The sequence below is a fragment of the Grampus griseus genome (genome assembly GCF_964374135.1).
Source record: "Grampus griseus genome assembly, chromosome: 19".
Lineage (NCBI taxonomy): Eukaryota > Metazoa > Chordata > Mammalia > Artiodactyla > Delphinidae > Grampus > Grampus griseus.
Window position 1 is genome coordinate 54,416,887 of NC_139013.1, and position 17,058 is coordinate 54,433,944.

The following is a 17,058-nucleotide window of genomic DNA, read 5'->3' on the forward strand; positions in this document are numbered from 1 at the left end:
TTTTTCCTCCCCAAAAATTATTTATTTATTTATTCTGCGCCGGGTCTTAGTTGCGGCACGTGGGATCTTTCATTGCGGCATGTGGACTCTTAGTTGCGGCAAGCATGCGGGCTCTAGTTCCCCGATCAGGGATGGAACATGGGCCCCCTGCATCGGGAGTGCAGAGTCTGACCCACTGGACCACCAGGGAAGCCCCACCTCCTTTCTTCTTTACGTTTTAAAAACTGAGATAGTTACATACCATAAAATTCACCCCTTTCAAGTGTACAATTAATTGGTTTTTGGTACATCCACAGGTTGTGCAACCATCACCACTATTTTAGAACATTTTCATCACCTCAAAAGGCGACCCCGTGCCCATGAATAGTCACTCGTCGTCCCCCGTCGCCACGCCTGGCAACCAATAATCTGCTTTCTATCTCCATGGATTTGCTTCTTCTGGAAACTTGAAATAAATGGAATCACACAACATGTGGCCTTTCAAGTCTGACTTCTCAGCAATAATGTGTCACTCAGCGTCATGTTTTCAAGGTTCACCCATGTGATAGCATGAATTAGTACTTCGTTTGTTTTTATGACCGAGTGATATTCCACTGATGGATGGACCACTTTTTGTCTATCCGTTCATCAGCTGATGGACATTTGGGTGGTTTCCACTTTGGGGACTGTGAATAATCCTGCTGTGAACATTCATGTACAAATTTTTGTGTGTTTTCATCTCTGTCGGGTAGATACTAAGGCATGAAATAGCCAGGCTTAACCTTTCAGGAACTGCTAAACTGTTTCCCATGGGGGCTGCAGCCGTTTCCCTTCCCACCAGCAGTGCATGGGGGTTCTGAGTTGCAACGTCCTCTCAACACCTTTTATTATAGTCTCCTTGTGCGTGTGAAGTGATGCTTCCCTGTGGGTTGATTTGCTTTTCCCTAATGACAATGATGCCGAGCACCTTTTCATGTATTTACTGGCCGTGTGTGTGTCTCCTTTGGAGAAATGTCGATTCAAATCCCTTGCCTAGGGCTTCCCTGGTGGCAGAGTGGTTAAGAATCCACCTGCCAATGCAGGGGACACGGGTTCAAGCCCTGGTCCGGAAAGATCCCACATGCCGTGGAGCAACTAAGCCCGTGCGCCACAACTACTGGCACTGCGCTCTAGAGCCCGCAAGCCACAACTACTGAAGCCCACGCATCTATAGCTGGTGCTCCGCAACAAGAGAAACCACCGCAATGAGAAGCTCGCGCACCACAATGAAGAGCAGCCCCCGCTCGCCACAACCAGAGAAAGCCCACGCACAGCAACGAAGACCCAACGCAGCCAAAAATAAATAAATTTAAAAAAATTTTTTTTAAATCCCTTGCCCATTTTTTACTTGGGTTATTGGTCTTGGTATTGTTGAGTTGTAAGAGTTCTTTATATATTCTGGAAGCTAGACCATTATTGGACGTATGGTTTGAGGGCCTCCCCTTTTGCTGGGCTCATTCCTCACCCAGATACCCGCATGCCCGGCTCCCATTCATTCAGGTCTTGCCTTAGCGTCACCTCCTCTTTAGGCCTCCCCTGACCACCCTGGCTAACAGTGGCCTCCCCACAATCCGTCTCTGGCCCATTGCTTCGTTTCATTTTCTTAGCACTCATCTCGTTCTGAAAAGATCAGATTTGCTAGCTTATCTATTAGCTACCCCTGCATTCCCATTGAATGTAAGCTCTGTGATCCGGATCCCCCAATTCCCCAGTACCAAGAGTGCCTGGCACATAGTAGGCCCGCAGTGTACGTTTGTTGGATAATGAGTAGTTACAAAGCGACAAAGAAGAGAGTAAGTTACTTTCCCCAAATCGAACACACAGCAGTAGGTTTTGGCAAATCAAGAACAGAGCAAGTGGGACTTCCCTGGTGGCACAGTGGTTAAGAATCCGCCTGCCAATGCACGGGACGTGGGTTCGAGCCCCGGTCCGGGAAGATCCCACATGCCGCGGAGCAACTAAGCCCGTGCGCCACAACTACCAAGCCTGCGCTCTAGAGCCCGCAAGCCACAACTACTGAGCCCTCATGCCACAACTACTGAAGCCTGTGCACCTAGAGCCCATGCTCCGCAACAAGGGGAGCCGCTGCAATAAGCCCGCGCACCGCAACAAAGAGTAGCCCCCGCTCGCCGCAACTAGAGAAAGCCCGCGCTCAGCAACAAAGACCCAACGCAGCCAAAAAAAAAAAAAAGAACAGAGCAAGTCATGTAAATCAACTATACTTCAATAAAATTAAAACCAAAACAAAACAAACACAAACACAAAAAAACAGGGCAAAAGGTATCCCAGCTCAGGGCTGCAAGAGTTCGCTGGAGTGAACACAGGATCCCTCCTTGGTTGGGCAGGGAGCTCACACAGGGGCTGCACAGAGCCTGGCTCTTCTCACTCCTCCTCAGAAGCCCCAGCTTCTGACCCAGCGGGGGCCTGCGGCCTGCCCAAGACAGCAGCTTCCTTTATTTGCAAACCATGAACAGTGTATACTCCATTCTAGAGCCAAAAAAGAGGAAGAACACTACTTCCAGGTCACATCAGATGACCTCCAAGGGCCATCCCTTCGGTCAAAAGTAGCAGAGGGCTTCCCTGGTGGCGCAGTGGTTGAGAGTCCGCCTGCCGATGCAGGGGACACAGGTCCGTGCCCCGGTCCGGGAGGATCCCGCGTGCCGCGGAGCGGCTGGGCCCATGAGCCATGGCCGCTGAGCCTGCATGTCCGGAGCCTGTGCTCCGCAACGGGAGAGGCCACAACAGTGAGAGGCCCGCGTACTGGGGAAAAAAAAAAAAAAAAAAAACGTAGCAGAGTGACAATTCTTCCCTGGGAAGAATGGAGGCGTTTGAATTACGGAGTGTTGCTCCCCAGAGACCATCACAGGTTCTTCACTTGAATAAAGGCAGAAAAAGTACCTCTGAGCTGCATGTTCTTAGAAATGTACCACCAGCCAGAGACACAGGCCTCGGGTCTGCCCCTTGGCATTCAAGAAGAAAGCTTGTGGAAAACTGTTAAGAGGATAGCTCCTAAGAGTTCCTATTACAGGAGAAAAACAAATTTTTTTTCTTTTCTTTTTATTGTATCTATATCAGACGGTGGATGTTAACTCAACCTATTACGGTCATCATTTCATGATATATGTAAAGCAAACCAGCATGCTGTACCCCTTCAACTTATACAGTGGCGCATGCCAATTATTTCTCAATAAAACTGGGGGAGGGGAAGAGGCAAAAAAAGAAAAGCGCTCGTCCTTGGTCCTCCCTCCTTGTTTCTAAAGAATTTCAGCTGCAAGTGCTGCAGGGTGTCAGGAATGGTGGCCAGGAGCACAGGCACTGGATGAGGAACACAGCTCCGCCTCTGTGCAACCCCGGGCCAATGACTTTATGGCTCTGAGCCTCAGTTTTCCTGTCTATGAAATGGGAATGACAACAGGGCCTACAACATGGGGTCACGGTGTCAATGAAATGAAATCACGATTAGGTGACTCTGGCTGGGAAAACAATGGCCCCTAAAGATGTCCACAGCCTAATCTCCAGAACCTGTGACTCTGTGACTTGACACGGCAAAGGGGACTTGGTGGGTGTGATTAAATTAAGGATCTCGGCATGGGGAGATTATCCCGGATGATCCAAGTGGGCCCAAAGTCATCACAAGGGTCCTCAAATAGGGAAGAGGGGGAGGCAGAAGAATCAGAGAGATGGCATCGTGAGAAGGACTCAACCAGCCATTGCCGGCCTTGAAGGTGGAGGAAGGGGCCACGAGCCAAGGGATGCAGGCGTCTCTAGAAGCTGGAAGAGGCCAGGAAATCAGTTCTCCTTTCAAGCCTCCAGAAGGTACACAGCCGGCCCACACCTTGATGTTAGCCCAGTGAGGCTGATTTTGGATTTCTGCCCTCCAGAACTCTAAGATGAGAAAAGTACATTGTTTTAAACCACTAAGTTTGTGGCCATCTGTTACAGCAGCCACAGGAAACTCATACAATGACCTCAGCACAATTCCTGGCACAATAAAAGCCCAGTGTTCACCATTATTTTTGAAGTATTACTATTACTTATTATTGGCAAGGAAGCTTACACAAATACACGGATGATAAAAAAAGATTAAGTACGTGAGGAAAAATGAGACAGATGACCAGAAACTAAGTCCAGAATTAAACAGGATGTCAGGCAGGTTAATTTCAAATACACTGATGAAATAAAACACAAAATGCTGGGCTTCCCTGGTGGCACAGTGGTTGAGAGTCCGCCTGCCGATGCAGGGGACACGGGTTCGTGCCCCGGTCCAGGAAGATCCCACATGCCGCGGAGTAGCTGGGCCCGTGAGCCATGGCCGCTGGCCCTGCGCGTCTGGAGCCTGTGCTCCGCAACGGGAGAGGCCACAGCGGTGAGAGGCCCGTGTACCGGAAAAAAAAAAAAAAAACACACAAAATGCTGAGGTTAACAGCCCTGCCTTCACATACAGGCCTCTGGGGACCTGACCCTGCAGAGGCCACTGAGTGGAATCTGAAAAGCCGAAAGCATCAAATTAAGTCGGTGAGGAATGCAGCCACGCACGGGCTCCGGGGCAGGGAGCTGGGCCAGAGGCCAGTGCGGGTGAGGGTTTCAGAGCCTCGGCACCTGCAGGCACTCCATACGGGCCACTGGGCTGTTATATTGGCAGAGGGAACAGCGGGCCGTCCAGGGCTGAGCTCAGCTCTCAAACATCTCAGGGGACTGTGTTCATTCATCTATTCAACACCCACCTGGGGAGAATGCCAGGTGCTGATGGTACAGCAGAGAACCAAGCAGAGCAGGCTTCTGCCCCCCAGGAGCTCAGATTCTAGCAGGAGAGTCAGACAGCAAACACATACATGAACAGTCATGTGGATAGAGCTTGGGGAGTTAGGAAGTGCTTCAGCCCGTGACTTGGGTCCACACAAGGGAGTGACACACCCACTGGTGAAAAAGAGATTGGGATATCATCTCACACCAGTCAGAATGGCCGTCATCAAAAAATCTACAAACAATAAATGCTGGAGAGGGTGTGGAGAAAAGGGAACCCTCTTGCACTGTTGGTGGGAATGTAAACTGATACAGCCACTATGGAGAACAGTATGGAGGTTCCTTAAAAAACTGAAAATAGAACTACCATATGACCCAGCAATCCCACTACTGGCCATATACCCTAAGAAAACCATAATTCAGAAAGAGTCATGTACCACAATGTTCATTGCAGCTCTATTTGTAATAGTCAGGACACGGAAGCAATGTAAGTGTCCATCGACTGATGAATGGATAAAGAAGATGCGGCACATATATACAATGGAATATTACTCAGCCATAAAAAGAAACGAAATTGAGTTATTTGTAGTGAGGTGGATGGACCTAGAGTCTGTCATACAGAGTGAAGGAAGTCAGAAAAAGAAAAACAAATACCATATGCTAACACATATATATGAAATCTAAAAAAAAAAAAAAAAAATGGTCATGAAGAACCTAGGGTCAAGACTGGAATAAAGACACAGACCTACTAGAGAATGCACTTGAGGACACAGGGAAGGGGAAGGGGAAGCTGGGACAAAGTGAAAGAGTGGTATGGACATATATACACTACCAAATGTAAAACAGAGAGCTAGTGGGAAGAAGCCGCATAGCACAGGGAGATCAGCTCAGTGCTTTGTGACCACCTAGAGGGGTGGGATAGGAAGCGTGGGAGGGAGGGAGACGAAAGAGGGAAGAGACATGGGGATATATGTATATGTATAACTGATTCACTTTGTTATAAAGCAGAAACTAACACACCCTTGTAAAGCAATTATACTCCAATAAAGATGTTTAAATAAATAAATAAAAAGAGAGATTGGAACCAGGTAACCATGAGGGGTGGAGATGCTCCACTGAGGATACCACCGCCACAGAGACAAAGTCTCCCTTTCCAGGATCTCGCCATGGAATTGAAGAAACAGATGCACATGTAACCACCGCAGAATGTGATGAGCATCACAAAGGCAATGAGGGCATCTGAGTGGAGGGGATATTTACACTGGGCCTTGACGGATGTATAGAAGTCCTCCAGGAAAGCAAAACGGACGAGGACAGGGCCGGAAGAGGGAAGACTGTGCACAAGTCCCAAGGAAAGGGGAGGCAGGGCAGCACAGTGCAGGGGAAAGGCTGGGAGCCTCGGACACAGATCTGGGTTCAAAGTCCAAATTTTTGTTTATGGGGTGAAACATTCTTTAAGTTCCATAGTGCTTTACAATTTTCAGAAGTTTCGCACACATGATTTCCTATAATCCCATAATAACCCTTTTCCCCCCTACCCCTAACTTGCCCCTCCCCCCTCCCCTCTCCCCACTGGTAACCACTAGTTTGTTCTCTATATCTGTGAGTCCACCAAGCAAGTGACTTTTGACTCTCCAAGGAAACCATCAGATTCCTTATCAGTAAAATGGGGCTGACTCCTACTCTGGTCCATTGTACATATTACATACACACCCCTCATGGATAAGAAAAATTATAATAGATGAGCCGATACATGCAAAGCGCCACACAGTGCGGGGCATTTGGCCTCCATGGGGTCAGAATCATGTGTTGGGAGTGTGCATATGCGTGGGGTGAGCTGGCGAGCATCCCATCCTAAAGGACATTCCATGTCATCTCTAAGCATTTGAACCTTACAGGCAAAAACTACAAAAGGTTGTTAAAGGGAGAGAGAAGTCCGCCTCCCATCCCCACCCCCACCTGGACTGCAAGCTCGCCAGGGTCAGGAAAGGGTCAACTCAGCGCTCAGCAAAGGGCTTCCCTAGAGCAGGCACTCAATAAATATCCCAGAGAAGGAAAAGCCAGCGCCAAGCGTGGACCCCAGGAAACACCCACACTTAGGGGGCACGAAAGGGAAGGAGAACCAGCAGAAGGAAGTGAGAGCAAGAGATGAGAAACAGAAAAAGAGAACTAGGCAAGCTTTGCAGTGCAGAAGCAAAAGGATGGGAAAATTATCTTTTCAGTGAGTAGTGGTCGCTGACGAAGGCTGCAAGGAGGGAAAGTGGAATAAAGACAAAGAAACGGGGTTTCCCTGGTGGTGGTGCAGTGGTTAAGAATCCGCCTGCCAACGCAGGGCACACGGGTTCGAGCCCTGGTCCAGGAAGACCTCACATGCCGCGGAGCAACTATGCCCGTGCGCCACAGCTACTGAGCCCACGTGCCACAACTACTGAAGCCCGCACACCTAGAGCCCGTGCTCCGCAACAAGAGAAGCCACTGTAATGAGAAGCCCGTGCACCGCAACGAAGAGTTAGCCCCCGCTCGCCACAACTAGAGAAAGCCCAGTGCAGCAACGAAGACCCAACGCAGTCAAAAATAAATAAATAAAATAAATAAATTTATTTTAAAAAAGACAAAGAAACGGCCACTACATTTGCCACCAGAAGGTGACAGAGGACCTGTGCACAGGGTGCCAAGCTCTGGTTATGGGGGGGATGCCAGGATGTAACGAGGTGAAAAAACGATGGGAGATGAGGACGTAGATATAACATCTATATGATCCACAAGCAATACTTTCAAAAAGTTTGCATTAATGTCTAAAGATTTTCAAGGAGCAGAAACTAAATTCATTTCAACTAATTGAACACTTTTGCTGAACCATAGACACCCTACTTACCAGGAAAAGGGACATCTAGCAAACTTCTCCATGGGAGATGGGCCCACAAACTCCAAAGGAAGCACAAATATCACCCAGAAGAGCTGTCACAAAGCCCACGCATCTCATGACACAAAGAAGACACAATGCAGCTCAGGACCTCCCAGCAACGGATGTGTGGGCCAAGAAGGCAGTGGGAGAGTGAATTTTGCAGAAAACTGTGAGGTAATGTCTCAGTAGCCCTTCAGGTGCCACTTAAGACTCAGCACCCAACATTGTTTCTGGAGCAACAGAAGCGATGTTTCAATCAATGTTTGTTGAATACTGAGGAACAGACTATCTAGCACTTTACAATGTCCAAAGCACTGTCACAGATTTACAGCTTCCTTTTGACCTCATATTGCCTTAGACTCACTAGACAATTTCTCTTCATCCCTTCTCACACCAATTTCTAAATTTGAGCGAAGCTAGGGGGAAAAGATCCACATGTAGAAGAGCAAAATACATAGACCGCCACTTGTACGTGTGTTGTACAGCTGCACAGGCAGAGGCCACGGACAGCAAGTGTATTTGTCTCTTTCCCGTTCCATCCCTCTTGCAGTAACAGCAAAGATTCTCTCCTTGACTAAACTGTAACCAGGCTCTTCTGAGCTCTTTTTCAACTAGGTCTCAACTTCTGGACTTCTGTGTTCATCCCTGCCTTATCCGACTTTAGCAAGGATCCTGCCAAGTCAGTCGAGCCAGAATCCCCCATCCTCCATATCCGATCACCCTCGATATCTAAATTGGGTTCCTCATCCCCGCCCTCCCCCGGTGATGTCTGATCACTGGCCTGCCTTCAGCAAGTATCCCGTTAGGTCAGTTCAGCAAGAATCCCCCCTCACCCCTGACCCTTCCTCTTGGTAACTTTCTATCCACGAATCCCCACCTTGCTCCTTCACTATAAATTCCCACTCTTCCTTGTTGTATTCAGAGTTGGACCTGATCTCTCTCCCCTGTAGTGGTCCCTACACCTACCCCAACAGTCCCCTGAACAAAGTCTGCCTTACTGCTCTTTAACAAGAGTTAGAATGAATGGTTTTTTTCTTTAACAATAAAGACACCCCCGTTTCCCTAGGAACCATCCCACTGCCACACTCAGTCCCTGGTGGGGCTGATCCCATCCCAGAGCGGCATTACCTATACCTCAGCTAATGCATTTTGCCACTCTTCTTGGGAGCACAGCAGACTAGAGAAGGGGGCTGTGAGAGAGAAGGAGAATGCATGGTCAAGAAGGGCCTCTTTCTTAGATATCTATGCCAAGGGGTCAGGCAGCCTCTCCTAACATACCTCCCATGATGGGGGTCTTACTACCACCAGTGACAGCCCATTCTAACTTGAGGCCAGTTCTTCCTCAGGCAAACCCCAAATCTGTCCCTGAAATTTCTACTGTTTGGTGCTCTACCACATGGGGTTGGGGTGAGGGTAGGAACACTGAAGAAGTCCACACCTTCCACAAGACAGCTCCTCAAACATCTGAAGACAACACTCCTGTCCCCCTGCAGCGTCTCTCCAAGTGAAATATGCCCCATTTCCTCAGTCAGTTCTCACATGAGAGGTTTCGAATTCCTTGCCCAACCTGGATTCTCCTCTCTTAGCCTGTCCGAGCCATCTACTCTGGGTGCTATGACCAGGACTCTTTTAGAGGGAAATGAGAAACAACCCTCTCAAGCTGCCTTAAGGAAAAAAAAAAAAAATTAATTGGCTCATGAAAGCAAACAGCCAGGAGAGAGCTTCAGGCGTGGCTGGATCCAGGAGCTTAAGCCATGTCATCTGTTCTCCATCCTCCATCTTTGGCTCTATACCTGAGTTTTCAGGTTCCCTCTCCAAATGGTTGATGGGTGCTGCAAGCCCCAAGCCTTCAACGTGCTTACAGGTCTTAATCCCAGAGAAAGATAAAGGGATCCAAAGTCTAAGGGATGGAGCTGATTGGTTTGACTTGAGTCACCTGGGCCCAACCCTGAATCAATCAGTTAACAGACTTGTTAACAGTTAATGGCTTACTCTGATTGGCCAGATCTGGGTCATGTGCCCTCTCAGTGGGGAGAGGCAGAGTCAACCTCACTGGAACTACACTGGCTGAGCAGGATTATTATAAAATGACAGGGAGAAGTTCCTCCAGAGGATGGCATGCTGGACAGACAAAAACATGCAACCCCACGTCTCTCTGGGAGTGATGTTGGAGCTGAACACTCCAGACTCACCAGAGCATCATGGGAATATCATCTGCACCCAGACAGACCACCTTCCCAAGTGCTACATTAACAGTAACCACATTTATTGAGCAGCCACTCTATACCACGCATTGCCCTACAAGCTTGATGCGTATCACGTCAACTTACCCTCACAACAACCCTGCACACCATGTGCAATTACTATCCCCACGTTACAGAAGAGGAAACAGAGAATCTGGGAGACTTGACCAAGGTCACACAGCGCAGCAAGGCTACAACTGAAGGCGAGACACCTTGGCTCCAACATCGATGCTCGTAACTGTAACTGATCGGCTCTAAAATCTGCACCAACAGAAAACTGGATTCCTTCCCAGGCGGCTGGATTCTTTCTAAAATAGAACTGCTTGCAACAGAGTATTCTGGGGTCCATCAATAAAAGATGTATTAAACAAGGCTACGTTTATATGAGAGAACATTCTGGAGCTGCTTTATAAATTTATTTATTTATTTTTGGCTGTGTTGGCTCTTTGCTGCTGTGCGCGGGCTTTCTCTAGTTGTGGCAAGCACGGACTACTCTTTCTTGCGGTGCACGGGCTTCTCATTGCGGTGGCTTCTCTTGTTGCGGAGCATGGGCTCTAGGCACACGGGCTTCAGTAGCTGTGGCACTTGGGCTCAGTAGTTGTGGCTCGCGGGCTCTAGAATGCAGGCTCAGTAGTTGTGCACGGGCTTAGTTGCTCCGCGGCATGGGGGATCTTCCTGGACGAGGGCTCGAACCCGTGTCCCCTGCATTGGCAGGCGGATTCTTAACCACTGTGCCACCAGGGAAGCCCAAAACTCCATTGCTTTTTTTTTTTTTTTTGCGGTATGCAGGCCTCTCACCGCTGTGGCCCCTCCCGTTGCGGAGCACAGGCTCCGGATGTGCAGGCCTAGCGGCCATGGCTCACGGGCCCAGCCGCTCTGCGGCACGTGGGATCCTCCCGGACCGGGGCACGAACCCGTGTCCCCTGCATCGGCAGGCGGACTCCCAACCACTGCGCCGCCAGGGAAGCCCCTGGAGCTACTCTAAAGGCTGGGCGATGACAATAGAACATCAGCTCCAAGAGGACAGGGGCTTTCTCTGCGTCTATATTTATCCTCAGTGCCTAGAACAGTACCCTACAGAGTAGCCGCTCGTATACACTGGAGGAAGGAAAGAGGGAACGAACGAACGAACGAACAAATTTCTGAGCGTTCAACTATATCTGAACTATATCTGGTTTTTATTCTCTTGTTTCTGCTTAGTCTTGCTTTCCGAGTATCCTGCAAAGGACGTGTATTACTTGTAAGGTACAGAAAGAAGACATGATTTCATAGACAACTCGAGCCATTGCCCCAACACACACACATGATCTGTAAGCCCTTATGCTGAGATCAGAGAGATCACGTGACCAGTCAATCTGCGAAACACCTCCTTTCTCCTTTGCCAGCTGAGCCCTGGCTCCTCCCCACTGCCCGGGGCTCTGTTGGGGCAACCAAAGACCCTCCAGCACAGCTCGGTACCCATTCCCTCCCCAGCATCTCTTCCCCTCCCATCTCTCTGGTGCTCTCAGACCACATACGTTACTTCCACAACAATTAAATCCACCAATGAGGTGACAATCACAGTGATTACCATTTAGGGAGCACTTACTGCATCTTTGGCACCATGGACCTGCTTCCTTAATCCTGCTACTGAGCACATTATAGCAAAAGAAAGAGCAGATGAACTCACCTGCTCCAGATCCCACGACTGGCAAGTATGTGAACCCAGGCCTGTTTGAAGCAGCCCAGCCCTTTAACCACTGTGCTAACCACCTGTTACCATGTACTGAGCACCTACTGCATGCAGGCCCAGGCTAAAGGTCTCATGCACGCCCACATGGGGCCTACTGCGTGCCAGCCTGGGGTTGAGAGCCTCTCATGGGCAAACCCAGAGTTGAGTGCCTACTGTGTGCTGAGCTGGGGCATGCACTCATAGCTTCAGAGTAGAAAGCACCCTGTCATCCTAAGTACTAGGAGAATAAAAATAATACCATAAAAAGTAACAGTAACACCAGGGAGGTGCTGGACTCTCCTTTTAGACATGATATTTCAGTTAACCCTCTCAGTCACCATCAGAGGCAGGCACCATCAGGACCCGCATTTTACCGAGCAGAAGACTGTGGCACAGAGAAAGGGATGTCCTTGCCCAAGGCCACACAGCAAGGGGCAGAGCTGGGATGTGAATCTAGAGCTTTTCTGATTCCCAAGGGTTCTGGCTGTTGAAATACAGAAGGGATTGCACTAGACTGGTTTGCTGGCTCAATCCCAGATGGACAGATACAGGGGAGAGGAATTCTGCCCGGAGGGAACCTCCAAAATCACTGGCCTGCAGGCTGGGAGTATTACACAGGGTCAGGCCACAGGTGCACAAAGAAGGGTGTGGGGAGCTATTGGGCAGCAGAGGTGGGTGGGGACCAACGGACTGGAATGGCAAGCAGGCAGCCTATAAATGCAATGGGCAGATGGGAGCTATAGATGGTTAATGAGCAGAGGAGAAACTTGATTAGAGCCCTTCTTTAGGAAGAGTTACTCCCAGTGGGGGGTTGGGGTGGGGTAGAATGGTTGTAGGACAAGAAAGAACAAGGGCTGAGGGACTGTTGCAGTAAGCGCGGGCCATGGACCTGTTTTGCGTTTGCCCCTCTTCTGGAAGCAATATGCCCTCCCATCCACTTTTCCCTTAGGAAACCACCCTCCCCCACCCTGTCTCCTGGTTTGGGTGGGCCTGCCCCTCCCCCTCTCCAGGGGTGGGCACCGATCCAGCTCTAGCCAGCCAGAATGGCGGTGATTGGTTCACAGTGGGCACATGAACCCAGCCAGGCCAAACAGTGTCTGTCAGTCTGGAGACTTCCACTGAAATCGGTGGCAAAGAGTCTGTCTCTCCCCATCAGGATGGCTTTGCCCGCAGCCCGGAAGCTGGGATGGTTAGCGGGCAACTGTATCACCGCTCAGGGAGAACTTGCCCTCCTGCCCCAAGAAGGGCAATAAAGGAGGAAGACAGAGCTAGCAGCAGCAGGAGGGGAGGTTGAGTTTGGGCAGCCTTACCTGCAGCTGCTACTTGGCCTGGACTTGCCAACCGTGGAAGCTACACTGCTTTTTTTTTTTTTTTTTTTTTTTTTGCTTAAGCTAACTGCACTGGGCTTCTCTCACCGCCCCTGACAGATCTCCCACCATTCCACACGGACTGAAGTTTGGGGCAAGAAGCAAGCGCAGAGGCAGTGATGGAGCACTTAGTGCAGCAGGAAGGGGGCCAGGTGAGTCCAGCGCCAGACGAGCCAGTGCGGGGCACGGAGGACTCCAAATCCTGCCGGCAGAAAGAAACAGGAGGACGAGGGCCCAGCGACTTTCCAGATCCACGACCTTCAGGAAGCACCTCCTGCAGACAAGGACAGGCCAGCCTGGGGGCTGAGGAGAGGTGACAGGGAGAGGCTGCACGGGCACATTCCATTCTGGAAAACCTGGGGGAAGGACAGGAGAAGGAAGACAGTAGCCAGAGAGCACAGGAGAGGTGAAGGAGGGTGTTGCAGACAGACGATGCCCAAGGAGGGGCTGTCAGGGAGGAGAGAGAGCCCGGGGACCCTCCACCCCGTCATCCCCACAGTGCAGACGGAGGGGAGACCAGGTGCTGTTTTCAGGCCCCCAGGTCCGCTGTGACCTTGTGAGAGGTTTGGAAATAGGAAGGCTGGACCAGAGCGGGAGCCTCAGGCCTGTCAGGACACCTGGCGGGGGATGAGGGCCACCAAGAAGCCTCCCTGCAGCACGCGAATAGGCAAATGTGTCTTTTGTAACCTGCAAACAACCCCACAAGCCCTGACCGGAACCTGCTGTGTCACTGAAGAATCCTCATGGCTTAGAAATGAGAGCCTAAACCACTTCCTCAGCAAGAAGGGGCCAAGAGCACAGACCTCGGAGCCAGCCTGCCCGGGTTCAAGTCCCAGCTCTGCCACGACCTTGCTGTGTGATCTCTGGCAAGTCACTTAACCTCTCTGGGTCTTGGTTTCCTCATCTATGGAAGTAACAGAGACAAGGCACGTCCAGCGTAGTGACTTGCATATAGAAAGTTACTACTCAGCGTTCTGAATCCTTGGTCACTGGGTTATGAGGACACGGCAGTGGGATGGAACCAGCTTTTCTAACACAAACAAGAGCAGACACGGCAACCATAACGCGCCTATACATTTGTCCAACAGATGGCTGGGGAAGGAAGGCGGACTTCCAGCCAAAGCAGACGGAGCCTTCAGATCCCACAGCCCATTCATAAGATCAACAAGCAGCAGGGAGAGCATTTTTAGTTCTCCCCCCAGGCCCTCCCCACTCCCATTCCTGTCATTGGGGGAAGGGTCTGACTAGCAAACCGCAAAGCTCCAGGGAGGGAGGAAGTGTTCTCTGACCACAGCCTCGCCCCATGGCCAGGAGCATCTGTTCGGAACCTACTCACAGGATGCCCTTTTTTCCCGGGGTCACCTTCTCCTACTCCATGGAGAGAACAATAGCTTCAGAGGCAGGGGGCGGGGGGGGGGGCAGGGGAAGACCCCATTCTGATGCGGGGTGGGGTGATGGATGGCCGGCAGGAGGAAACTGCTACCTTACTGTCAAGGGAGGAAAGAAGCCGTCCTATGACAAAGCCTCAGAGACAGCAAGGCAAAAAATACTGCTGAAACTCCCAGTTATATGCCAGATGGGGTGAAAGCCAGGAGTCTGCACTTACTCCACTTGTAAAAGCAGTCATCGTGGTGGCGGAAGGATAGAGGTGGTTCAGAGACGGGGCTCCTCCGCCAGGATTGGAACCCAGCCCCCACCCCCACCCCGCTCTCCACAAGAGGCCCCGTGCACCTCATTAGATGTGAGTTGTGAAAGTACTTCACACATCTGATATTTTAAACAATCCTTTCCAAAAGCAGTGAGTGAACGTCTAGAGGCAGCACTTAGGAAGACGTTCTAGTTGAGAGAAGATTTAAAAAATAAACAAAGCTCAGCACCACCCAGCCCATAGCAGACACTTTATAAACATTCTTTTAATTAGAGTAAATGCAAAATACCATTTGAATAAAGGAAAGGGGCCGTCGCATGATCCTGGGCACGATGAGTACTTTTTATTTATTTCACAAATGACCATGTCGTTTGCACAGGCACTGACTCACCAATTCTCACAACAGCCCTCTAAGATTACAGGAGAGGAAACCAAGGCCCCGAGAGTTAAAGTAACTTGCCCCAAACCACACAGCTAGAGGGTGGCCACGCGGGGATTCCAACCCACCTTGCTGACTGAGTCCCCACCCTAACCTCCAGGCTGCACTGCCTGTGTCTGAATCTATGTGTTTCCAAGCTAGAGACCAGAGCCTGGAAAAGAGCCCATTCTCCAATCTCAGCTTTGAAAGGCCCTCTTACCAACGATGCTGGGCCTTTTGCTTCTGTGGGGTGGGGATGGGGGGTTGTGGTTCTACCTGCGTGCGTTCTTTCCTCCTAATGGTTCAACACACCGCAGGGAAGGGCAGAAAGTTTACAAACCCTAAGGATCCTGCTTGAAAGATTTCTTACATATGTAGAAACCTGTTTAACCGCCTCACAGATCAAAATACATTTTCAACCCCACCCGACCCCACACCACCTTCCGGGTGCCCCTCCCCCCACCAGTGCCTATCTACCCGCAAATATGCCCATTCTTCTGACTTTTCACACCACAGATTGGCTTTGCCTTTTCTGTCATTTCATATACATGGGATCCTACGGTGGGTACACTTTCATATCTGGTTCTATAGTCTACAAATAAAAACATTTCACCAGCACACGGACAATGATTGTGGGAGAAGGGGGGTGGGTGAAGCTGACCGTTTCTAGCTCCTGCAATAAACGCTAGGATTGTTTTTATTGGGGCTCACTGACCGGTGGAAGGGGAAAGCGGGGAGGGCTGGAGCCAGGAGTTTGGAACAGCGGCAGTTGACGGTGGAAAACTAGCGACCCGCAGGAGGCAAAGGAGCTGCCGTGCCTGAAAAGGTTACCTTGGGAGAGAGGAAGCCAGGCGGTCGCCTCTGATCGCTCTGGACGCCCAGAGGGGAGAAGCCTTTGTGAGGCTTCAGAACGCTCAAATCTGGTTCCTACAGTGCCAGAGGCGCCCAGGGTGGCCACAGGCTCCGCCCAGTTTGGCCTCTGCCGCCCCTCCCCGGCACTGACAATATCCCAGAAGACGGGGAACTCCCCCAGATGGCGCGTCTCCCTACCTGTGCACTGTTGGATGAAGTCCTGATATTCCGCTCCCTGCTCGCCGGGGACGATGGTGGAGCCGTCATATTTAAAAGTCACCCTTTGGATTGGGAGAAGAGAAAAACACACACACATATCAGCGTTGGTAGCTGCACAGTGCCGAGCTTCCAGCAGGACAATCTAAAAGATGCTCTGGCTAGGGAGAAGCCAGCGCTGGCTTTCCACGCCGTCCTGGGTTAAGGCTGCGGGAAGACAGCACGGGATGACCCTTCATCCGTCCGGTCTGGAAGACGGCTCAGTGCACCAGGCCCCTTGCGAGCTCGGGACCGGGGCTTGGAGAGCAAAGGAAAGTTCCTCACCAGATGACGGCCGAGCCGTCGTCGCGCACCAGGTTGTAAGCCGTCCGGCAAGCCTCTTTGTCGATCTTGGTGGCCATCGCCGCGATGCCGCAACGTGGATACTGTGCTCGCAGCGACAGATAAGCGCGCTCCGGGACGGCTGCAGGGACCAGAGCAGAGCGGGGCGGGGACGCTCCAAGGGCGGGCGGGCGGGCAGCGGCGGCGACAGCGGCCGGGGAAAGCTAGCTCTGAGCTCCGAGCGCTGCTCTGGCTCCGAGGGCGCCGTGAGCGCGAGCCAGACCTAGGCCGCGCCGCCCCGCCCCCCTCCAGCCATTGGCCTCCCAGGACGCATCCCGCCCCGCCTCCTCTCGCTATTGGTCGTAGGGCGTCGAGGGCGGGGCGTCTTTACGTGACAGCGACCAATCCCAGCCCGAGTGAGTTGCGCAACTCTGCGGCGGGGGCTGGAGGAGGGGACTTCTTTCCCCCCGCCTCCTCCTTCCTCCTCCTCCTCTTCTCCCTACCCCCTCTTCTCCTCTATCCCCCAGCCCTTTCCTCCTTCTCCCACTCCCCCAGCTCCTCCCCCCATTTCCTCCTCCCCAAGCCCTGTTTCTCCTTTCCCTCTCTTCTCTTGTCC

The 17,058-nt window shown here is 51.2% G+C and overlaps 1 protein-coding gene across 1 annotated transcript in view; it reads right to left on the bottom strand.

The window, feature by feature from the left end:
* The window catches only part of COTL1 (coactosin like F-actin binding protein 1), a 43,874-nt gene extending 27,185 nt beyond the window's left edge, over nucleotides 1–16,689 (bottom strand). Inside the window, exons 1-2 of the mRNA XM_082677927.1 lie at nucleotides 16,446–16,689; nucleotides 16,104–16,186 (exon numbers count right to left, since the gene is read on the bottom strand). Of these exons, the coding sequence (XP_082534053.1) occupies nucleotides 16,104–16,186; nucleotides 16,446–16,522 (160 nt within the window). The 5' untranslated portion in view covers nucleotides 16,523–16,689. The remainder of the gene's footprint in view (nucleotides 1–16,103; nucleotides 16,187–16,445) is intronic.
* Nucleotides 16,690–17,058: the final 369 nt, after the last annotated feature.